General features: G+C 39.6%; 1 protein-coding gene and 1 non-coding gene across 15 annotated transcripts in view; both read right to left on the reverse strand.

The window, feature by feature from the left end:
* C2CD5 (C2 calcium dependent domain containing 5) overlaps window positions 1–25,564 on the reverse strand; it is a 91,879-nt gene that overhangs the window by 38,597 nt on the left and 27,718 nt on the right. For 5 of the 14 annotated variants that reach the window (XM_087722775.1, XM_087722773.1, XM_087722770.1 and 2 more), the window contains exons 8-9: window positions 19,105–19,190; window positions 12,269–12,377 (exon numbers count right to left, since the gene is read on the reverse strand). In XM_087722775.1, the coding sequence (XP_087578901.1) occupies window positions 12,269–12,377; window positions 19,105–19,190 (195 nt within the window). Of the gene's footprint in view, window positions 1–12,268; window positions 12,378–16,683; window positions 16,717–19,104; window positions 19,191–22,122; window positions 22,315–25,564 lie in introns of all 14 variants that reach the window. The other 9 variants (XM_087722765.1, XM_087722764.1, XM_087722766.1 and 6 more) reach the window with 3 other exon arrangements.
* Window positions 13,815–13,958, reverse strand: LOC148044033 (U4 spliceosomal RNA). Its single transcript, XR_015697788.1, has one exon. It is a non-coding gene; the product is annotated as a U4 spliceosomal RNA (small nuclear RNA).

Genomic DNA, 25,564 nt, shown 5'->3' on the forward strand with positions numbered 1-25,564 from the left:
TTGGGGTTTTGACACATGAGCCACACGGATTCACAGGGCAACCGCTACTCAGAGCATTTACACACCGAAGTAAAGCTACAGACAGTCCAGAAATTGAGGGGGGGGGCGGGGGGGCGGGGAGGGGGCAGCAGGATGGCATGTGTCCAGCACACTTCCACAAGGGCATCGTCATCTGTTGTGTTTCCAGTCTACAGCGGAAGCTTACAGAAGAGCTTGCAAAGCAGAGTCAGCAGACGGGAGGCCAGAAACGGTGGATCGCTTGGCGCATGCTTGGGTCAATGACGGTACAGACTTAAAAATATGGCAGCTCACTGAAATGGTCACAGAAAGAAATGGCCCTGAAATCTTGGTGAAAGCAGAAGGCAAGCAAACATGGCACCCACTCACAAGCTTTTCTAGCAAAAAAAAAATCTGGTTCGGTAAGTTAAGTCTAGCAAGGGTTACTGAAAAATGTTGGGGAAGATTAATTTAAACTGTCTGCAAATGTAAGATTATTATTATTATTATTTTTCCTCTGAGGATCAATTGGAGTTTTTAATGTTACTGCTTGGAACAGCAGGATCTTGCAAAACCAGTGCAAATGAGAAATTCCTGCTGTTTAAAATCAGCTGGCAGCAAGTTGAGAGCAATAAACCAGTGGAAGAGCTTGCCTTCAGAAGCGATGGGTGCTCTATCACTGGAGGCTTTTAAAAAGAGACTGGACAAAGATTTGTCTGAAACGGTATAAAGGACTCCTCCTTCAGCAGAAGGTTGGGCTAGAAGACCTCCAAGGTCCCTTCCAACTCTGTTGTTATTCTGAAATTCAAGCTCAACTTTTGCAAGTTTATTTCAAGAACACATCCGTCTCTCCCAATCCTGTTTTTAATGTGGCACATTTCCCCTCTGGCCCTTAGGGATGGATTTTTACTGGGATGATGTAAAACAACAGTGTTCAGGACTATGTTTAATTAAAGGCACTAAAGAGGGAAGATCCACATCTATGCGCCCCCTAAAAATAAATGTGTTAACAAAGAAAAACGCATTGATACAAAACATTAAGATACGTGTTGTAAAAACATCGCACTTGTGACTTAAATTCATCGTGGCGTATAGAAAGTGAAGAACAGAAAGCACTTTTTAAACTCATATTTTGGAAGACAGAGAGAGCAAGATTGAAACTCAGTTCAGACTTTACAGTGAGTTCAGTGACCAACTGAAATATAGTGCTGTGTTCAAAGCTGAAATCAAATACTGCATCATCTAATTTGAAAATCTTTTCAAATAATTCAATATGAGTGAACAAATTGTTGATTCTAATAAAGGAGAATATCCATAGCTAAGGATTGAAATGAGGAGTCCTTGGTGCTCTCTGAGCTGGGTTTTTTTTTTCCTCCTTTCTTTCTTGAAAACATTTCCTTACCCAAACTAGGTAACATCATCAGTGCTAGTGTAGCACTGTGCTAATCTAACACTGATGATGAAACCTCTTTGGGTAATTAAATGTCTGCAAGAAAACAACTAAGCTCAGACAACACTAAGGAATTGCTGATTCAATACACAACAATCCCTCAAAGATGGGGCTTTATCAGTGCCTGGGAAACACTTTCAAAACTACCATGCATTCATCTTGCAATTTTGGGGCAAGAAGGCCCAGAGATGGAAAAGCTTCTGTAAAAATATGTTGAATTTCCCCTTTTAAAGCTAGGTAAATACTCAGATATCTCAAGTCAACGGGATGCTCTCCTCTACTTCTTTCAGCATTAAGGAATATGTCTTTTCTATACAGGATACATCTAAAGAAAGCAGCAAAGCTCTTGCCTAGGGACCTGGAAAAAAACAAACTGTCTTATGTCCTTACATCCATCTGTCTGTCTTATCTATCTATCTATCTATCTATCTATCTATCTATCTATCTATCTATCTATCTATCTATCTATCTATCTATCTATCTATCTATCCTATCCATCCTATCATCTATCTATCTATCTATCTATCTATCTATCTATCTATCTATCTATCTATCTATCTATCTATCTATCTATCTATCTATCTATCTATCTATCATCTATCTATCCTATCCATCCTATTATCTATCCATCTATCCATCTATCCATCCATCCATCCATTCTATCATCCATCTATCTCTCTATCTCTCTATCCATCCATCCATCCATCCATCCATCCATCCATCCATCCATCCATCTATCTATCTATCTATCTATCTATCTATCATCTATCTATCTAATATCTATCTATCTAATCCATCCTATTATCTACCTACCTACCTACCTACCTATTGCTAAAACGCTCATTCTCATAACCTCGACTGTACTAGGATGGGCTGGAATGGGACATACTCTGAACAGGACAGTATGTCCTATACAGCAATACCTTGACATGAGAAGATCTGCAACTAATTTAGCTAGAAGAGCTTTTCATTTATTTTAAAACATTTAAAGAATAACAGAAATGACTTGATTAAAAAAGAAGGAAATAAGAAAACACACAGTGGTTGAAAAATAAAGTGTCAGTAAATAAACACACAATTTACAATCATTATAAATTTAGAATTCATTATTTCAGTGATTATATCATTAATTGAAACATTAACGATTTCATCCTAGTTTAGGTATAGCACAATCACTGTGTCATATTGAAGAAATAATTGTAGATTCCTACAAAACTCTAAACACTAATATTTATATGGATGTCAGCCCTATTATCTAAAACAAGGGTAAAACATCTTATGAAAAGAAATTGGAAACCAAATCACAAAAAAAAACCTGCAATCAATAAAAGCAATATTAAGTTCTAAATGCCCTCCCATTATAGCCAACTGCTTATTACACCAAGTTATTCATAAACATCGAAACTGCTTCTGGTTAGTATTTTTATATCAAAGATGATTTACTTAAAATCCATGTTTTCAATGCTGTATGACATGTAATATGCAGGGAACCCATTCTTGGTTAAAGTTAAACTTTTGTATGTGTATACCATGTTTCCTCAAAAAAAAGACTGGATCTTACATTAATTTTTGCTCCAAAAGATGCATTAGGGCTTATTTCCTGGTTAGGTCTTATTTTTGAGGGAATACGGTACTAAATACATCCATCTGGCTGACAATCCTTAACTGGGGCTTATTTTAGGGGGTAGGACTTATATTACAAGCATCCTGAAAAATCATGCTAAGGACTTATTTTCTGGTTAGGTCTTATATTCAGGGAAACAGGGGAATGTATGTGTCAGCTGCCACTATATGCTTGCTTGTGCTTCACTGCTATAAGGTGACAGTCTGCCATGAGCTGTGGGTTGGGGGAATGAATTACATCTATAATACCTGTTGTGGCCCAGCAGGAGCCGTTGGAGCTGCAAACAGACTCCGATAGCGAGGGGCCCTATGAGTCGGCTCTGGAAGATGTGGAGGACTTTGGACAGGGTTCAGACTCCGAGCAGGGACCAGAGAGGCTGGCTGGCCACCAGGAGGTGCCTGAGGCATGGAGCAGCGGTGAAAGCCAAAGGGAGTTTGTCCCTGACATCAGGCCCTGGAGCAGTGGGGAGGAGCTAAGGGAGTTAGTCCCAGATGCCAGGCAAAGACGGGGAGATAAGCGCCAACAGCAACTACGGAGATACAGAAGATAATTGGGGCCAGGTGGTTGTGATTAGGCTCCTCCCAAGAGAGTATATAAGAAGAGACTTTGGGAGGAGGCTGTTTGCAGGACACAACTAATATACTAAAGCTGGAGAAGCTCTTGTGTGTATTTCTTATCTGTGGAAGTCTGGGTTGCTGTCAAAGTATTGTCGGTGTGTTAATTTACTGTGAATAATTTGTCTAGCAGTAATCTTGTGTCAGCGTGCCTCACCGTACGGAGTGGCGTCCGAACAAATACCTATAATTACCTAGAGCAGGGGTGTCAAATTCAAGGCCTGTGGGCCAAATCTAGCCCACGGGCTGCTTAGGTCTAGCCCATGGGCCCCACCTGGAAATAGCAAAGGACTGGCCCATGATGCCTCTGCTAGCAAAAGGTTTGGCTGCCAGAGTGCTGCAGGAAGTCATCCTTGCCACAGGAGGTTATAAAAGGGAGGAAAGGTAAAATAATTTACCTTTCAGGGTTGCAGGATTCTGCTACTCTAGTGTACGTCAATAATTTATAGTTCTAGTCTTCCTCTGATCTCTCTCTCTCATAAGGTGATCAATTAAATCAAGTAAGTATTAAAAAAAACAAAATCACAGAAATGCACGCCTCTCTACTTTTATAAGTGCACGAAACTATGTTTGTGGAGCTATGGTCCTGTGTCACGCCCACCATGGCCACGCCCAGCCCTGGCTTTCCAAGGTCAAACACAACCCTGATGCGGCCCTCCATGAAACTGAGTTTGACACCCCTGACCTAGAATCATAAATAAAGAATTTAGATAATTTATCAAAAGTGTAATATTCCAAATATAACATGCCAAATTCTTAAGGCACTAGGCATGTGACTGGTTGCAAGCCCAACCTAAAGTAGCTATTCCACACAACCATTATTCCACAGAATTATCGATACTACATGGATAGAGAACTTGTAGCCTTCCAGTAGGTCTAGAACAATGGCCAATGAATACATAAAAAATTCACAAAGAGTTTATTGTCCTATAACATCTGCGGGATTATAGATTCTCCATTTATGAGGCTCAGGAACCAAACCCAAATGCAAGTTGTGCTCACGCAACTATTGTGGTAGAACTTCTGCATGAGCTAAAGTTAACCAGAACATAAATAACCACAGAGCACTGCATTTTCCAATGTAATACAGGCCATCTTTTTTTTTAGCAGCACCACTTTGTGGACCACACAATACAAACACATGTTCTGTGTTTCACAGTCTCTATACAAAATCGATCAATCAACTGAATTGAAAATAAATGGGAAAAACACATACACTGGAAATGGCAATGCTCAAAACAAGTGAAGAAACATTCCACTCTCCAAGCAACACTGATTTAATATTCCAGGGGTGCCAATCTTAGAACCCTGGAACTTCAGAGACAAAGTAAACCATATTCATCACTAGTTTCAACCATAGCAATAGCAGTTAGACTTATATACCGCTTCATAGGGCTTTCAGCCCTCTCTAAGCGGTTTACAGAGTCAGCATATCGCCCCCACAGTCTGGGTCCTCATAGCAGTTAGACTTATATACCGCTTTCAGCCCTCTCTAAGCGGTTTACAGAGTCAGCATATCGCCCCCAACAATCCAGGTCCTCATTTTACCCACCTCGGAAGGATGGAAGGCTGAGTCAACCCTGAGCCGGTGAGATTTGAACAGCCGAACTGCAGTCAGCTGAAGTAGCCTGCAGTGCTGCATTTAACCACTGCGCCACCTCGGCTCTTGATCCATCTTGGTTCAAAAAGTGCCAATTGTGGACAATGGGTTTGCTTAACAGCCGCCACAGAGAAATTGTAAAATTGTAAAATCAAGTTCGTCACGTGACAGCCTGCATAACAATCGGCAGGACCTACGACTGTAATTTTAAGCTCTATGACTCCCTGTAGTCATTGATTCAATTGATTTTTATTCGTATGTTCTGCTTTTACCTGCTTTTCATTACCTTTTTTATTAACTTGTTTTGTGTCGCAGAATTGCATTTGCGTTCATAATTTGCTTGTGCTGATCTATAACTGTAATAAATCATCCTCACTCTCACCTTTAATTAATTTTACCTTTAATAGGTGTACAAGTACCATTCAAGGTTGTACTTCTAATCTATAAAAGCCTATAGAAAAAAAGAGTCCAGGATATATTTTATGTATCCTATATTCTAGAAAATGCTATCCCCAAGATCCAACTAGCTCCCATTTTAATTGCTTTTTAGAAAGTAGGAAAAACATGGTTTTTCTGAAAGGCCTTTGGAATCTAATATACACTCTCTGCTTCTTATCCAATCAATAGTAGGCAATATTAAATTTTACTGGTTTTTTCTCCGACTTATTATGTTTATGGTTCTTATTGGTTTTATTGATTTGATTTGTAAACTGCACAGAGATCTGTAATTTTTGTGATACAGAAATACCAGGAATATCATAAACAACAAACAGATAATTTAGCTCCTTTTCAGTAGATGGTTTTGAAGCTTTCTTGAGAATTTAAATCAATATTCAGAGCAAAAGCAAAGACAACATCAAAATGATTAAACACAATAACCTGATTTATTTTGAATGCTTTTATTGGCAAAAAGTTGCCAGAAATAATGAATGTATTAGGCGATAGATTTATCACTCATCAATTTAGTATAACTGGGGAATTCAATATGACTGCAAATCACCCTTCTTGGACAGAAAATTATGCTGTTGACTCACGGATAAGAGCACAAATACCATATTTTTAGAGTATAAGATGCGCCTTTTTCCCTCAAAAAAGAGGCTGAAAATCTGGGTGCGTCTTATACACTGAATACAGCATTTTTGCCTCCTGAAAGCCCGCCCCTTCACCAAAATGGCCATGCAGAGCTTTTAGGAGGCTTTCAGAGAGCTCCTGAGGGCTGGGGAGGGCAAGAACACCCCCCCCCAACCTCCAGGAGCACTCTATAAGCCTCCATAAGGCTATCCATGCCCATTTTTTGATGAAAAACAGGCCCGTTTTTGTGAAAAATGAGCTGTTTTGGGGAGGTTTGCAGAGTGCAAAAACTTTTTTTTTAAATTGCCTCTTTAAAACCTTGGTGCGTCTTATACTCCGGTGCGTCTTATACTCCAAAAAATACGGTAGTTTGAGAGACTTATAGTACTTCTACTTCTGTCCCCTTTTCCTTGAATTAAAGTACTATACCGGGGAAAAGGGTGGGATTTAAATGCAGTGATTAAATAAATGTTCATACCAACATAACATTATGGGCATGATATCTCATGCTTTTTCACTGATTGAAATTATACACACCTGTAGAACTAAAAGGAACAACTAGAAAAGAGATTCCAACATAGGGTTTCCTTTTAAAACTTCCTACAATGAAGCAAATGAATGCAAATTCACCCTAACTTAATTAACATAAGCAAGCTGAATATTCATTTCCTCTTCAACATAACTCTCTGTCTAAAGATCCCAAAGAGGAGTATGTCATTCATTTTGAATATTCATCCATACCATCAGCTGGCCAGCACTATTTAAATTATTTGATCTTCAATAGAAAAATAAGGCACAATTAAAAAAATATCTTTAATCCAATAATCTAAAAACACAGACTAAATTATACATAATGTTTTCCCAGTCTGCTTCGATATTGTAGCTTGATAATGTGGTTTTGGCTGTATTCTTCAGTTAACCAGTACTGTGGGATTATTTAAAAATTAAATGACCTATATTAAAACAGTAAATATACCTAAAATCCACAAAAAACCTAGAAAGTATATGCAACGTGAATAAGATGTCTTATTCAATAACAAGAAGTCATTTTGCTTCTAATACAGATGTAGCTAAAAGTGATCTTCAAATGACATTTCTCCATAACTGAGACTCACACAGAATATCCTATTTCTAGTACAGGAAAAGCTAAATCTCAAAAGGAAAGAATTAAGTGTATGATTAGATTATACTGATATACAGGGATAATTAGGGACATATAGTCTAGCAAGAAACAATGGGATTTGATTTCATAGTATAACCTACTATATTAATCATAAAAGTGATTTTAAATTTTCTCAATTAAAAAGAACAAAATTTGAAACGTTAGCTTGGCAATGAGTTAAGGTATTTCTAAAAAGACTTCACTGAGCTGCCATAATTTTTGTCAGTGTATGTAGTACTGAATGACTAATAAAATACCTGAATTGAAACTATTCCAGTCTAGTAGTTTGTATGATCTTGTGTTACCCATAATTCCGACAAAGGCTGAGTTCAAAACAGCAAATAAGTAGATCAGTTATGGCAGCAGAATATAGTGAAAGAAAGAAAAAGAACGCACACATACATCAAGACACAGACACACACACCCAAGAACACAAGAGGGTTGCTTCAAAGGAACTGGAAAGACACAGACAGCAGAGTTAATAAGAGAATGAAAACAGAGAAAGACAGAAGGAATATACTGTGTTAATCTAAGCGTAGGCAATAAGTAAAACAAATAAAAAGTAATTAACACAACCTTTTTGAGAGTTTGGATTACGGTTCCATGCACTGCTAGTAGTTTATGCATTTTAAAGTCCATCCTATTTGTGCTAGAAGTGGCTCATAATAGGGTTTCCCCCCCTCCCTTTTAAAGCAAAAGACTTGGCAAATATATAGCATTATACAAAAAATATCAGCATAACCTTTAATCATGTTTCATGGTATTAACTTACTAACCATTCAAAAATAAATAAACAAGCCAACAAATAAGATTCGTAGAAAAATCTAAAAAAAAAAAAAATTCTTACAGAGTTGACTTCATAGTAGGAGGTTGAAAGCACAAAACCACAAAAGTAGCAAAGTGATAACCCAAAGTTCATGCCAAAGCCAAAAGCAATGATGGCCATATGGACGTACATTGCCTCTTTGAAAGTAACATTATTTTGAGAATAGGGTATAAACAGTACGAAAAACAACGCTTAGACCAGGGGGTCTCCAACCTTGGCAACTTTTAAGACTTTTAAGACAAAGCTGGCTGAGGAATTCTAGAAGCTGAAGTCCACAAGTCTTAAAGTTGCCATGGTTGGAGACCCCCTGGAGTAGACCAGACAGAGGCAATCTTGTCTCATCTGGCAAGGGAGAAAATGTCGTTGGGAAATTGGAGGAAAGAAATGTTTTTGGAAGTTTTAATTTTTAGTACTTTCACCTGAGAGGTGGGGAAAAGTGGAAGATGAGAATTAAACATTTGATCAAAATAAAAAAAACCCAATTAAAATGGGTAGGCCAATGTCTCTTTTTGATTCTTGTCAAAACAGAGACGTATCAGTTAAGGGGAAAAAAACCATTTATAGCAGTTAGACTTATATACCGCTTCATAGGGCTTTCAGCCCTCTCTAAGCGGTTTACAGAGTCAGCCTACTGCCCCCAACAATCCGGGTCCTCATTTTACCCACCTCGGAAGGATGGAAGGCTGAGTCAACCTTGAGCCGGTGAGATTTGAACAGCCGAACTGTAGAACTGCTGAAGTAGCCTGCAGTGCTGCATTTAACCACTGCGCCACCTCGGCTCACCTCGGCTCATTTTTACCAACAAAGGGGAATATTTGTAGCTCAGGGTTGAAATGAGAGGACTTTTGGTGGTCTCTGAGCTTGATTATTTTCTTGCAGATTTTTCGTTATCCAAACCATTTTCCTTCCGCCCCACAAATGGATATGTGCAAGATTTTAAGCAGCAACTATATGGACATTGATTGCTTTAGTTTGTAAAAAGGTATTCAGTACAGCAATGGGCACAAAGATTAACAAGGAGAGGATTATTGGGGGGGGAGGAGTTAGCTGGCTTATTGCCCAGAGAGAATCTGTTATGGCAAAACATGGTTACTGCAGTCAAGGTCTTGATATTAGCTATCCAAGATAGAGATTCCTCTGCTAAAGATAATTCTTCTGACATTTTATTTTAAAAATTCATTGCATTTAATTTAATCTTCCACTAAAGCAGACAAGATAACCAGACAGTGATGGGATTCTAAAAAAAGTTTTACTACTGGTTCTGTGGGCGTGGTTTGCTGGGCGTGGCGTGGTGGCCATGGCAGGGGAAAGATATTATAAAATCTCCATTCCCTCCCACTCCAGGGGAAGGATTCTGCAAAATCCCCATTACCTCCCGATCAGTTGGGACTCGGGAGGCAGAGAAAAGAGGGAAGCGGGGCAAATCATAGGTTGTATTTACTGGTTCTCTGAACTATTCAAAATTTCCACTACCGGTTCTCCAGAACTGGTCAGAACCAGCTGAATACCACCTCTGTAACCAGAGAAGCCTTCAAGAGATCCTAAAGGAGAATACACAACCTGCAGGTAAATTTGCTGGCTGTTTTTGTTCCTAATGGAGACTTACATTCATATTAGAATCTCCTCAAAAGGAAGTTGGGAAGGGGACCCGAGGGGGATTATGGGAAAAGACTAGGCAAGTCTACAAGCTGGAATCAGCCTGCGAGGAACCATCTGGATAACTTTGTACATTCCTAAGAAAACTTTCTCAGAACATCTTGGAGGAAAAAAAAATGTGTCTTCTATCAAACATTTATTTATTTGTTCAGTGACACCACAACTAAGACAAACAATTTCAATTCACTTCCTTCCTAGTCAATTATCAGAGTTTATTTTTATTGGCTAGAAGGACCAATAGTGTATATCCTGTTATATGAATAGGATTATTCATTTATTTAGAAATATGGCCATCTAATTAAAAAGACTGGATAGGCAGGGGAATGGCAAGAATCTAACACAGTCTCCTATACACACTGGACTATAGAATATAAACCTAGAAATAGAACATTTTGTGTGTGTGTGTGGGGTTGTGCTCATAATTAGTTTGGCAGCATTCACATTTACTGCTTCTAGTTATTGCTCAAAGATATATTCCATTTAGACCAGAGGTTTCCAACGTGGAACCCACGCCCCACAGGGGGGCAATTTGAACCTTGTTTAATGATAATGGCCTTTTAGGCTTTCTCTGCATGTGCAGAGTTCACTTTTTGAGTAAAGTAAGAATTATATGTCGGGGGGGGGGCAAAAAGGTTGGGAACCATTGATTTAAACTAACTTGTTTTGATCAAAGTGGAGATCTTTTTTTATAAAGAAAAATATTTCTTCAATGTGTCTACCATTTAGGTTGGTCTAATTTAGTGATGGGTTTCAAAAAAATTTCGAACCTACTCTGTGGGTGTGGCCTCCTTTGTGGGAGTGGCTTGCTGGCTATGTGACCTGGTGGGAGTGGCTTGCTGGCCATGTATTTTCTTTCTCTCTCTCACTTTTTCTTTCTTTTTTCTTTTTTTCTTTCTTCCTTTCTTTCTCTTTCTCTTTCTGTGTGAGTCTCTCTCTCTCTCTCTCTCTGTGTCAGTGGTGGGTTTCAAAAATTTTGGAACCTCTTCTGTAGGTGTGGCCTGCTTTCCGGGTCCACTGGTGGAACCTCTTCTAACCGGTTCGGTAGATTTGACGAACTGGTTCTACAAAACTGGTGCGAACTAGCAGGAACCCACCTCTGGTCTATTTGGCTAAATGATCAAACAAAATAAGCAAATCTGGATGCAGGCTTTAATGCTATCTATCTAAGAAAAAATGTCTCTGTGGAAGAGATGTTGTTGCTTGAGCTTCTGGATGGCTGGGGAATTCTGAGAGTTGAAGTCCATAAGTCTTGAAGCTGCTATGTTTGGAAACCTCTGCTTTAAATCCATGCTCGCCAAAGCAGGTAGAATGTTTTCTTTTTCAAGGGGGACATCATTTTCTAGAAGTTCCTGCATTAAGTCCCAGACTAATCCTGAGTCAGTAAGACTCCACCAAGACCAATGGACATTCTGTTCCATGGGAAAACATACTAGACTGGGGGGAAATGGTTATAATCACAATGAAAATGAAAAGACCAGCCTTACAAGGAAGATCTTTGTTTGACATGCATTTTCTAGCCCTAGTAGAACAGACTGGACACTAGGAATCAACCATCTTTAGCAAACCTAAAAGCAAAAAGCAATTAAGGCTTCTTTTGAATTTTCCCTTGAAAGAAGCAGTTTCTCTTGCATGAGAAGCAAAACGTTTTTTAAGGGGTGTGGGGCGGGGGGGGGGGAATACAAGAAAGTCAGTTGACTTTTAGAAAAGGATCTTTGGGACAACCATGATATGGACGTTTAAGAATCTCCACTGGCATCTTTAACAAAGTTTTTTTGCAATAATTTCCTTACTAGTTAAGAGTACTTCCAAAATGTACTTCTGGTTGGGTTAAACGGATTTTTTAAAAGACATTTTATGTGATTTTTAGAACCTTATCTAAATCATCATCGTCCATGTCAGTTGGCATTCTTTGGTGCCAAGACCTATGAAGACTTAAAAAAAAAAAGAGATAGTACAGAAGACCTAATACGTTTGCCCTTCTTTATTCAATGTCTTACTGGGCATTTTAATTTCAGAATCTGGAAACAAAATGAAAGCAATTAATTCTAGAGTGGTTATCATATGAGTCATAAAGCTCAATGGTACAAAAAGCAACAACAAGAACATTACAAGGAAGCTGTCTGAAATGTTGCCTAAACACCCAGTATGTTTAACCATCCAACCATTCAACATCCAAGTTCTTACCTCCAGCAAAAAAATGATAAAAACATCAACACAAAGAAACAAAGGTCAGGGCGAAATGTAAGCAGGTTTGGGTTTACAACATACCTGGGTTGTGGATGCGATCCAAGAGTTTCACAGAGCGGGCGCTGACGACCCCGCCGACGTGCAGGAGGAAGGCTGGAGGAAACGCCGTCAAAGTGAAAAAAGGAAATTCCTGTGCCAATCAGAAGAACAAAAGAGCCATTGGCCTTATGAACTGGTCCCACTGCTCACCAACTCAACATGCATGGATTCCGCGAAATACAAATGAAAGAAAACAACTGGGAAAGGGGCTGCCGTCAAATATATACCAGGAGTTGGCAACCTCGTCAAGTCAACAGACACAGGTAGAGTTTGGGGAAAGTCGCATGGACTCTTTTGCACCATTGCTGCATGGTCAGAGATAACTCACTCCCCAAAGATAGATTGACACTCTCTCCCCCCCCCCCCAGGGTGCATTCTACCACTCAGGAGACGTTCACATCATCCAACGAAACCCTGGGCTGTAGCCACACACGCCCGCACCCCATTTTCTACTTTCTTAAAATGTCTCTGGGGTTTCCCACATGCAAATGATGCCGATGCTAAAAGCTGGCATTGTAGCATGTTGCTCTTAAAAAAAATAAAATTGAAATGGCGTAGATATAAAAGGAGGTGCCCTTTTGCACACTGGTGTCCATGATCAAGATGTTGCCTCTCCCTGGTTTACATTGTGCATTAAGCAAGCAAAATGTATGCAGTTTGCTTGGGGGCAGCAGACATCTCAAAAGCCAATAAAATACTACTTTCCCCCCCAGTAATCCTGCTACTGGACAAAATTGTTAACCATACACTGTGACACCATAGAAAGCAGGGAGTCAGATTTTTTTTTTTTAATGGCGAGTGCGTTAAAAGAGGAACACATTTTAAAGGGCTCTCCGGTTGTGGAATGTAATAATTTTATTTTGAAATTTTATGTACTAATCTCATTTACTGCTGCTTCTCCTTATTATAAATTATACAATGCTGCGTACATTTGCTTGGGAGAAAAATTGCTGTAACAATTTATTTTTAAAGAAGGATTCATACAACATGGCTGTTGAAACCTGACACTTCAACTCTAGGCTTCAACTCTAAAGGACCCTGGGAAAAAAACAGATTATCTAGACCAGGGGTCTCCAACCTTGGCAACTTTAGGCCTGGCGGACTTCAACTCCCAGAATTCCTCAGCCAGCAAAGCAAAGCTTAGCAAAGCTGGCTGGGGAATTGTGGGAGTTGAAGTCCTCCAGGCTTAAAGTTGCCAAGGTTGGAGACCCCTGATTTAGACCAGTTTCTATTAGATTTCAGGCCAGTATGTAGCTATGGAGACCACACGGGTGTTGCTCATTGATCATCTGTGATGGGGCCAGGATGGGGGTGATACAATCATCCTAGTGCTCCTTGATCTCTTGGTAGTTTTCAAGTATCACCAAGAGATGCTTTCTCTTAGGTAGCTTCAGGGATTGGAAGTGGAAGGCTCTACTCTGTGGTAGCTTCTCTTGCTTTGTGTCCAGTTTCAATCCTGACACATCACACCTATCTTCTGTTAGTACCCCGGAATTCAATTCTCTCTCCTGTTTTCACATTGACATGAATCCACTAGGTGAGATCATCCAACAGTTCAGTGTCGAATATCATCAATAGCACTTAGACCTATATACCACTTCAAAGTTTCAATTAGCAATAATCGCGCCTCGGATAAATCTCATTGGCCACGATACTGCCACTGCGCAAAGCTTTAGTGCTTTAGAGCCCCCTCTAAGTGGTTTACAGTCAGCATGTCTCCTCCAACTCTCTGGGCCCTCATTTATTCAACCTTGGAAAGATGGAAGGCTGAGTCAACCTTGAGTCTGGTGGGATTCGAACCGCCAAACTGCTGGCAGCCGGTGATCAGCAGAAATAGCCTGCAGTACTGCCCTCTTGTGACCCGTCAAAACCGCGCTCGACTAAGCCGCGCCCGATTAAAGCGCGTTGCTGACGTCATCAAGAGGGCAACAACAGCCAGCGCGGAGAAAGAAGGGCACTTTAAATAGTGCTTTGAAAGCAAGCCGATTCAACTTAAGGTAAGGGTTAGGTTTAGGGTTAGGTTTAGGGTTAGATTAAGGGTTAGGTTAAGGGTTAGGATTAGGTTTAGGGTTAGGTTAAGGGTTAGGTTTAAGATTAGGTTTAGGGTTAGGTTTAGGGGTTAATTTTAGGTTTAGGGTTTACTGCGTGCTTCTGTCTCTGTGCTGTTGTCGCCCTGTTGATGACATCAGCTACGCGGTTTAGTCGGACGCGGTTTAGTCGAGTGCGGTTTTGTGGTGGAACTCTGCCCTCTAACTACTGTGCCACAGTGGCTCAATATGCTAATGATCCCCAATTATACGTCTTGGCCCTGGGCTGATTAAGAGATGCTGTTGGAGATCAGATCCAGATGTGCAAGTCTAGATGGGGAGGAACAGGCTTAAGGTCAATCTTTGTTTGTTTGCTTGATCCCCTCCCCCTTTTCTGTGATATTTCACCTTTATTCTTTAATGGGGTGTACATTGACATGGAGGGTCTCTTTGAATTCACAGCACCTGCTTGAAGCCTTTGTGTACAGGTATATCAAAGTGTGCCAGTGACGTCTGTTCCTGGACTAGAAGCAGTGGTGGGATTCAATTTTTTTTACTACCGGTTCTATGGGCGTGGCTTTGTAGGCGTGGCTTGGTGGGTATGGCAGGGGAAGGTTACTGCAAAATCCCCATTTCCTCCCAATCAGCTGGGACTCGGGAGGCAGAGAATAGATGGGGGCGGGGCCAGTCAGAGGTTGTATTTACCGGTTCTCCGGACTACTCAAAATTTCCACTACCAGTTCTCCAGAACTGGTCAGAACTGGCTGAATACCACCTCTGCAAATGCTGCATGTCACGCAAAACATTGTGGCATGTCACATTTGACACATGCGTCACATGTTCATCATCACTGATCTAGGCAGAAAAGTGAACAGGTTCTCCGGAGCCTGTCAGAACCTGCTGAATATCATCTCTGACTAGAAGGTCCTTTGAACAGCCACTCATGGTCTCCTCTCAATTGGACTACAGTAACACATTCTACTTGGAGCTGTCCTGGAAGACCACTCATAAATTTTTTACAGTAGGGTGAAAAACTGGAATATGTTGAATTAAGATATTAAAGCACAGAACTAATTCATTTGATGCTTTTCATTAGGCATGTTCTTCATATAAAAGCATTTTTAATCTTCTTGGTCCAATAAGATTTTGTGAAAATAGGTTATGGATTTGCATATTAGTTATTCTACATAAATGGGAATAAATTCAGCAGGGTCAAGGCAGCATAGCCAGGTTGGCAGTTGGTATTTACCCCTGAATTAAAAGATGCAGATGTCAAGTTCAAGATAGTCTATGTTTGTTCAGTGCATATACAGTGAAACCTTGCTTAAGCAGAATCTCGGTTATTCAGTAATATCTCTTAAATACAAAAATAAATCATCTTAGTAATTTTCCATTTGCATGTTAATTACATCTTGCAAATGACATTACGTAAAACCTCTCTATAAATCTGGTCTGTTGCAAGCAGTCCGTTATATCAAGGTCTGGAAAACTGAGAAAATTTCACTGTATATGCAAAATGATTACCAGAATTTGTACTATTGCAGTGTACAAATTATGCATACGAAGAATAGTAAAGTTTACCAATTGCTCCTGTCACCTGTGGTGCTTCGTTAGGATGCACAGGTTAAATAATATTATATTTCAGGATAACTATTATACTATTATATTTCCCATGGAGGACCACAGAGTCACTATTGGCCACGTTTCACTATAAGTGCCAAAAAAGGACGTGATTTGATAGGGGGGAAAGCAGAAGCAAATAAAGAAATCATATTTTCCAATATGAAGATAATCTCAACATGCATCATGCATATTCTCTATGCATGTTATCTGTGAAGTAGCCTTTAATACGCCATTTTAAAGGCAAAATCGTTTAAAAGATCTCTTATAAAATTGTATGATTGTGACTTATAAAGAATGTACATTTAAGTACTCAGACTGCAAAGTCAACATTTGTAAAGAATGAAAACATTTACTGCATATCAACCGAAAGGATAAACCCCTTTATCCACAAAAGATCTAAATTAAAAGGAGAAGCATCAAAGTCAACAAAGTCAACACTTTTCCCCCCCTCCTTTGTTAGCTTTCAAATTAAATATTATAAAATCAAATTAACAAAAAATGATAAGTTACATGAAATGTACAGTCATGCGGAAGTCAAAGGAGCAACTGGACTGTTTAAAAGCTCCGGAAAGCTTTCTCGAAAATTTTCTGCCTAGGAACAATTCCATAAGGAATGTGGAAAAATAAATAAATAACCGTCTCCAAATTCCTCAAATAGAAGGTCCAAGGTAGAAAAAAAAAGAGTCTCAAAATAAATATGAACACAAAGAGATAGAAGTGAAGTGTCACACAGCAATTGGAACATACCCGCCTTCTACAGAATTTATGAGGCGATCCTCCCTTAGCAATAGGTAACACAAAAATGGGGAGAAAATTATCCACTGATACAATGCTACTGCTATTCATTTTGAATTAATCCACATTTTAATGGGACGTGACCAGAGGTGGGATTCATTTACCTTTCCTACCGGTTCGCAAATGTGAGCAGGCGCCCCTGCGCGCTTGCACATGACTCATCTGCGCATGCGTACCATTGGTGCATTATGTTGGGGCAGGGGGGGGCGGAGCCTCCCACAGCTGCCGCTATCGGTTTGACTGAAGCGGAGAGAACCGGCTGAATCCCACCTCTGGACATGACATAAAACATGTAATTTTCGGCTTAACCCTCTTCATTCACTGAAGTAAAATTTCACTGCTACAAGCAATTTGAAATCCGCCCCCGTGAAAGTGAAGTCCTTATTCACAATGTGGTTTTCAGCGTCTAATAATCAGACTTAAATAGTCTCTCGTAAACATTTACAGATATAAAATTGAAGTTGCGGGTAGGATGTGAGGAAGGTTGCTTGTCTCTGTTTTGATTACACTCCTCACATGAAGGCTTTTTTGTTTTAAGCTCAGTTGACTGAAATAGAAATATGAAAAAGATAGGCTGATGAGAAAAGAATGTATATATATATTTGCATTCAGGTTTACAGAAACGTAGGAAACTAAGAGCAGAAACAGACGTAGGGGTCCATCGAGTCCGCCCTTCTTTGAGTTTTTTTTTTCCTTCCAATCTCTTCTGATATGTTTTTTCCGTCAGACCTTCCACCACTTTTGTGGTCCGTCTCTGAACTCACTTAATCTTATCTTTTTTAAAAGTAAGGTCTACAGAACTGGGCACAATTTTCCAAATGCGTGGCACGACAAAACCGTGCTCGACTAAAGCGCGCCCGATTAAACCACGTCGCTGATGTCATCAACAGGGCGACAACAGCGAGCGCGGAGAAAGAAGGGCGCTTTAAATAGCGCTTTGAAAGCAAGCCAATTCAACTTAAGGTAAGGGTTAGGTTTAGGTTTAGGGTTAGGTTAAGGGTTAGGTTTAGCGTTAGGTTAAGGGTTAGGATTAGGGTTAGGTTAAGGGTTAGGTTTAGGATTAGGTTTAGGGGGGTTAGGTTTAGGGGTTAATTTTAGGTTTAGCGTTTACAGCGTGCTTTTTTCTCCGCTCTGTTGTCGCGCTGTGATGACAGCTACGCGGTTTCGTCGAGCACCCTTTAGTCGAACGCGGTTTTGTGATGGAACCTTCCAAATGGGCTCTGTTCCTGTCGGAAGCACCCTTTAAGGCGCTTCAATGTTGAAAGGTTTAGCCGGCGACATCACCGGGTTAGACCCGTGGGGATTCCTTTCATGTCTCCATCAAGAAGCTGCAGTGAGTGACGGGAGTTCATCCCACCACGCAGCAGCACTCTGAGCAGGGGAGCATGAGGGGGGGGGTTGCAGTGTGCACCCTCCGTGCCCCATTTTCGGTTTCAGGACACTTTAGGAAGGCCTGCTAGACCCAAAATGGGGCACAGGGTTGTGCACATGCGCAGGTGGGCGTGTGCATACGCACTGGGGGCAGGGCGCATTGCATTATGGGTGTGGGCACGCATGTGCGCAAATTTCAGCACGGGAGGAGAAAAGGGTTAGCCAACACTGTCCTATATGGTCCTATTATCCCTATAATAGGGATGTTTGTATGTTTATTACACTTGTATGCCGCCGTATTCCCGAGGGACTCAGGGCGGCTAACAAACCAAGTAGGTCCTCCTTTTTCTTGCTGGTGGTCCTTGTAGTGATGCATCCCAGAATTTGGTTTACATACACAGCTGCCTGGCCACTCCTTACTCTTTTGCAGTCATCTGCTATGAGCACACCTTAAATCCTTTTCTTCTGGTGTTTTGTCTAACGTTGTGCCCCCAGTATTATACCCTTCCAGAAGATTCCTTTTCTCTAAACGCACGGTCTTACATTAAGAAACATTGAACTGCAATTTCCACATTTTTTTTACCCATTTTCCACCGATGCCAAATCATCTTCCATGTTATGAATAACCCCAACTCTATTACACACCTTTATGTCATCAGCAAAAAGACCAATGAAAACCTTATGAGTTCTATGAAAATCTTCACGATGTAAATCTCTTCTTTATAGGGATATGCATTTCATCCCTTTGTCCAAATACATGGTGACAGCCTATATAATTCACAATTGCAGCAGAAGGATAATTACTTAATAACAAAGGAAACATTCAAGTACACTTTCCCCACACAGCAGCAGAAAAATACAGGAATGTTTCTAAAATGATAGTTCTAGGCTGAAATCCTACACAGATTTTCCAAGGAATTAACCCTATTGAACCCAATGGCATTAGACATGAACTCTGCTGGTATACATCAAATATAGAAGAGGATTTAATGAATTTCTTACCCTTTGCTCCAGAGCTGATTGAGTTTGTTGTCTTAACAGAGCTTTTAAAGGCCCCCCTTCTTTTCCAGCACTACCACTTCCCATTCCTAAAGAATATCAGCACGTAAGTCAAAGTGAAATCACATAATTAATAGACATTACATCAAAGTTATATTAAAAATGTGGCACTTGTTTGATTACTAGCAAATGTAGACAACCCTGTGAAAGTCTAACCTGAGGTGGTCAAAAAGCCAGAGTTGTGTATCAATTAATTTATGAAAAGATGTATTTAGTGTTGGGGGGGGGGGGGAGGAGAGGTAAGCTTCAGCTTCATTTAACAGCCTATAGTTTTTAATTATAATTAGCGTGCACATTCCCTACGATTTATGTGCAAGAACTATTAAACGTGATCATGCCAGATGAAAACTTTAGTAAGCCACTGGCTAAAGATTATGCCCCTCAGTCCAATTTGAACTTTTAAAATCCCAAACAGAATTCAAAAGTTAAATATTTCAGAGTGTTTAAAGATGACATTACCACACTGCAGTCTGAAATACAAAAATTTTCACGTGATTATGTGAACAACCATGTAGATATTTTGACGTAAAAAGGGACTAAAACTTGGAACTCTGTGCTGATTTAACAAGCCCCACAGTTATTAGAAAAAAAGGATATAATCTTACAAAGCTAAAAGAATAAAGGAAAATAATGTATTTTCAAGGCTGAAACGATGAGGCATTTCACATCTGTGTTTACAGGAGTAACTCCATTAAATTTATTCAGGAAAGGTTGTATTTAAGTCATAAAGATATGATTTAAATTCAACGTTTCCAGTATCAGTCTTTGGTATCCCCAATTGTCATAAACACCAAACCTCAGTAATAATAACCCTTAATAATAGTGAGCTGAATGGATTGCTAATCAGACCCAAGATCCACATTTACAACTAATAAGGAGAGAATTCTAATTTCTCTTAACAAAGCACCAGCAAACTAATTAATAGGGGGATGCCTCAGTATGTTGGTTAAATCCAATAGTGCAATTTAATATGCTTATTACATAAAGCAGAATTATAGCTGATTTTAAACTTTTCCTTTTTTTGGAAGGATGGCACAAAAATCTTCGTTTCAATAAAAACTCCAGGATTGGATGTTATGTTAAACTATTCACCCTATAGCTTATGTGAAAAAAAAGAAGAATATGGACAATATAATATAAATTCTACCAGTTATTTGCAAGGCCCTTCTACGATTGCTTGATAAGTTCTTAATCAAATCTGCTCTATTATTCAAGACATTTATATGTTCTAAGGAGACATAGGTCAGCCTAGAATAGCAACGCCAAAACTATTGTACTTAGCCTTTTTAAAACTTCTTATTTCACATTTCAATTTCTCTCCAAGCTGTTCAGGGCAAGCCTCAGTAAAATAAGACTTGGAGAAAAGTACAAGAATGTTTATAATTCGGCCACAATAAGTATCTGAAATACATACCAGTAGCCAAATTCTTGCATAAAGATCTTACTTACTTACTTACTTACTTACTTACTTACTTGCAACTAAACATGATTAATGGAATTACAGAGGCCTGCCTACTTGGTCTAATGATAAAGGACAAACTGTCAAAATTAACAATTCATCTAATTTCAGAGACTTTTAAGATTTCCTGCTCATTTGAATTGAAATGTTTGTTTTGTACCAACCCCTGATATTACAGTTGATGTTCTGCAAACACTTGCAATCTTTGCAAATGGCAGCAAACAGACCTCCCTGCATGATTAAATTTACAGATCGCTGTTCATTCCTGTCCTATTAAAACCTCCATTTTTAGCTGTTTTTTTGGATAAGGAAACAAACATTAGCATCTATATAGTCCCTTTCTGCGTGGTGCAGTCCATCTATTTTTTTTTTCTTTTTGCTGTCAAATCTGTCTGACAAGGGACTATAAACGATACTAAGAGCGGAGACAGAAATGGAATGAAGGCTGTTTGTAGAAATGAAATCTACTTCACCCAGAAAGAGAACAACCCCCAAACCGCATTGCTTCACAGCATCAACCAAGTTTACGTTCGTTGAAACAGCCTTGTGAAAGGACAGGCAAAACTGACATTTATACCGTGAACATTTAGAAGGGCATTTAAATTGCAAGTACAAAAAAAACCCAAAAAAACAAAGCAGGACTGATGGCCACATGATGGTTCCACAGAGAAATATGAATGACTTAAAGAAGACAAAGAAGAAAAAGAAGAAATGTTCCTCCCAATCGAAACAGAGGAGCATTGAAACCTGGGCAGAAATGGATGGCTATACAGGCAGTCCTTGACTTACAACCATTCATTTAGTGACCATTCGAAGTTACAACGGCGTTGGAGAAAATGACTTATGGCCACTTTTCACACTTAATCCAAATGTAGATGCTTGGCAACTGGTTCATATCTACATTTGGTGTGTGTGTGTGTGTGTGTGTGTGTGTCACGTTTACTTCACATATCCTGGACACGTGTGTCACATGTTCCAGGGTCACGTGAACACCATTTGTGACCTTCTCTCAAACAAATTCAACGGGGAAGCCACACTGATTTAACAACTGTATTGTTAACTTAACAAGTGCAGTGATTCATTTAACAACCGTGGCAAGGAAGATGGTCAAATGGGGCAAAACACATTTAACTGTCTTGATTGGCCATGGGAATTTTGGGCTTCACGGTGTCGTAAATCGAGGACTGCCTCTACCACAGACTTATTTAATTTTTCAAAAAAAAAAAAAAAAGGCCAATTATCTATCTCATGAAGTTTTGGGAGGGGAAAAGTATGATTAAAAAGGCATGATTAAAAATGATTTTTAAAAAAACAGTCGTGTTAAACTTGGGGAAGTGGGGAACCAATCCCAGAAAAACAATTCTATCAACGTCATGTAGCCAGCAGTTTTGGGATTTCAAACGGGTCGAGGGAGGGGTGGGGGGGGGCAAATCATAAGAAGCTTTCAGACTGTGCTTGGTGCCACTACCCAAACCAGCAAGGCGATTGAAGAGTCATCCTACCCGAAGCAGCCAGAAGCAGCTCTTCAGTGAAAGAAATACTTTTCCTGAGAATTGGGTTCACGGGGCTAGAGTGTAGTGGGTTAGAACTAGACCCGGAGCAGAGAAGACGGGGCCTTGGAAGTGGTGGGGAATGACAAGATAATGTTGGGGAACTGGGAAGCAGGAAAATCTTGGGTCCCCACAGGGGAAGTGCTGCGGAGAAAAGCAGTAAAGAGATGGTAGAGTTCAGAAAATGACAAAAAAAGAAGAAGAAGAAGAAGAAGAAATCAAGAAGAAAAGAAAGAAAAAAAAGCAACATGAATCAAACAAAACCAGATTTGTTAAGAAAAGCACAGACAGCGAGCAGCATTATGATCCGTTACGGATTTACAATTCACAGGATGACAAACGCAACGTGATGAATGGGAACACCGAACACGGAAACCTTCGCCTATTATTTTAAAGCCATGGAAGTATGCTTTGATTTATTTTACTTATTTTTTTAATTGCAGCTTATTCCAAACTGAATGGGTTTTTGCGGGAGAGGAATACCCATTTTCCATGAGAGTTTAAAAAAAAAAAAAGCACATAAGTTAAAGAGGTGAGATGAACGGTACAGAAATGTGATAAACAAACAAATAAATAAATAAAATATTCCCCCTTTTCAGAACGATTTTGCACTTTTTGATAGAAATGGGAGCAGCTTGCTTTGAAAGCCTTCCATTTTAAAAAAAAATGTTACTTTGCATTTTGATTTTGCAATAAAATAAATAAATAACCGTGTTCTCTTCTTTTCAGTTTCCTCCACATATATACTTTCTGGGTAAGCACCAAAATCCTCATTCAGAAAATAGTCAATCTCTGCATTAGATTGTTTAATTTAATAGCAGTTAGACTTATATACCGCTTCATAGGGCTTTCAGCCCTCTCTAAGCGGTTTACAGAGTCAGCATATCGCCCCCACAGTCTGGGTCCTCATTTTACCCACCTCGGAAGGATGGAAGGCTGAGTCAACCTTGAGCCGGTGAGATTAGAACTGCTGAACTGCAGATAACAGTCAGCTGAAGTGGCCTGCACCCTAACCACTGCGCCATCTCGGCTCATTTAGTAAATTTAGTAAAGAAAGCACAATTCTCGGTTTTAAGACTCCATAACTCTAAACCGTAATACAACACCTCTACAGCTAAATTTCCCCGTATATCGTACGTATTATAATTAGCGGTGAATCTGACTCATTTTAAAGCACCTGAGGGCAGAACAAATAGTAAGGGATGAAAGAGCATTAAAGAGAGAAGCAACCTAAAACTAAGGAGAAAATTCCTGACAGTGAGAACAATTAATCAGTGGAACCACTTGCCACCAGACATTATGGATGTTTCCATCAATGGAGGCTTTTCAGAAGAGATTCCATTTGTTTGGAATGGTATGGGGTCTCCTGCTTGAGTAGGGGGTTGGACTAGAAGATCTCCAAGGTTCATTCCAACCCCATTAGTCTAAGTTCTGTACTAGACATAATTTACAGAGCTTTGTCATTTCCTATCTTTTAGTTTGTAAAAGAAATGACAGGAAGTATTTGAAAATAGGACTTGAGATAATTTCAAATCCCTTTTTAATTTAACAATGCAATATGAGAGTCTCCAGTCTAAAGTTGCCTTGGGCTCAGCTATTTATTCAATAAACTCGATCATAGTGGCCGGTGGTCTGATCCCCACTGTGGTTGTAAGTCGAGGATTACCTGTACAATCCTTCCTATTTTAGGGAAAGCAGAAGTATAGGGGTTTTTTGCCCACTGAGAAGTGTGGTTAAATTCTGTTAAAGCCGTGATAGGTCAGTATTATATATATATATATGTGAAGCTATATTGTTAAAAATGCCTTTCCGTATTTGTCACTTAGAGTACAAACATAGAGTACAAAACAGAAATATGTGCAGGGAATGGGAGATTTACATTCAGTTAACTAAATCCCAGCCTAACAAGATGAACTATAGACAAACCTTATTATTTCATCAGGCCTCTTCTCACAGCCACTTTGCTTCTCATTTCAGAGTGGTCCTTAGAAATGCGAAACAATAGTTTATTGTGGCTTTTTATTAACTCTCCCGTGCCATTCAAGGCAAGTCTGGCTAATAGCTCAAGAATCACTGTGTTTGTAGGCAGAGTAAAACAGTCACATGAAAGTGATGCTATTTTGCTCCTCTCTGTTTCCAGTATGGTATGCATACACTCCCTATATACAGGTAGTCCTCAATTTACAAATCATTTGCTTGGCGACAGCACTGAAAAAAGTAACTCTGATCATGTGATCAAAATTCAAATGCTTGGCATCTGGCATTTATGATGGTCACAGCGTCCCCGGGGTCAAGTGATGACCTTCTGCAACCTTCTGACAAGCAAAGTCAATGGAGAAGCCACTTAACAATCATGTTACTAACTTATCAACTGTCGTGAGTCACATAACAATTGTTATGAGAAAGGTTGTAAAATGGGGCAAAACACACTTAACCATTATTTTGCTTAGCAATGGAAATTTTGGGCTCAATAGTGGTCCGTCATAAGTCGAGAGCTATCTGAAAAAAGCACTGGGTTTGTCATATCTTAAGTTATGTTTTGACAATAGTAAAAAGTTAACATGAAATTTTGTTTTCTAAATTAGAAAATCGAAGATTGTTGTAACATAATACAATACAATAGCAGAGTTGGAAGGAACCTTGGAGGTCTTCTAGTCCAACCCCTGCCTAGGCAGGAAACCCTATACCGTTTCAGACAAATGGCTATCCAACATCTTCTTAAAGACTTCCAGTGTTGAGGCATTCACAACTTCTGGAGGCAAGCTGTTCCACTGATTAATTGTTCTAACTGTCAGGAAATTTCTCCTCAGTTCTAAGTTGCTCCTCTCCTTAATCTGTTTCCACCCATTGCTTCTTGTTCTGCCCTTGGGTGCCTTGGAGAATAGCTTGACTCCCTCTTCTTTGTGGCATCCCCTGAGATATTGGAAGACTGCTATCATGTCTCCCCTAGTCCTTCTTTTCATTAAACTAGACATACCCAGTTCCTGCAACCGTTCATTACGTTTTAGCCTCCAGTCCCCTAATCATCTTTGTTGCTCTTCTCTGCACTCTTTCTAGAGTCTCCACATATTTTCTACATCGTGGCAACCAAAACTGAATGCAGTATTCCAAGTGTGGCCTCACCAAGGCATTGTAAGGTGGTATAAAATGAAAACTATCTTATTGTTGTCTTCAAAGCAGCCCCAAAGACACCAACCAGCCCTTATTCAGTTGATTATAAAGAAGTGCAGATACAAAAAAAAAGTTTTAATTTGTTATACCTATTTGTACATATTAAGAAAGACGTGGTAGACTACCTCCCAAACATATTGTGGTTACTTTTATTTCCCATAATTTGCAATATGATGTGGAGGAAATGAAAAGGCAATTCTTTAGGACAGTGTTTCTCAACCTT

Source organism: Thamnophis sirtalis, unplaced genomic scaffold, assembly GCF_051295495.1.
Source record: "Thamnophis sirtalis isolate CommonGarterSnake01/CBP01778 unplaced genomic scaffold, rThaSir2_p1.2 scaffold_9, whole genome shotgun sequence".
Lineage (NCBI taxonomy): Eukaryota > Metazoa > Chordata > Lepidosauria > Squamata > Natricidae > Thamnophis > Thamnophis sirtalis.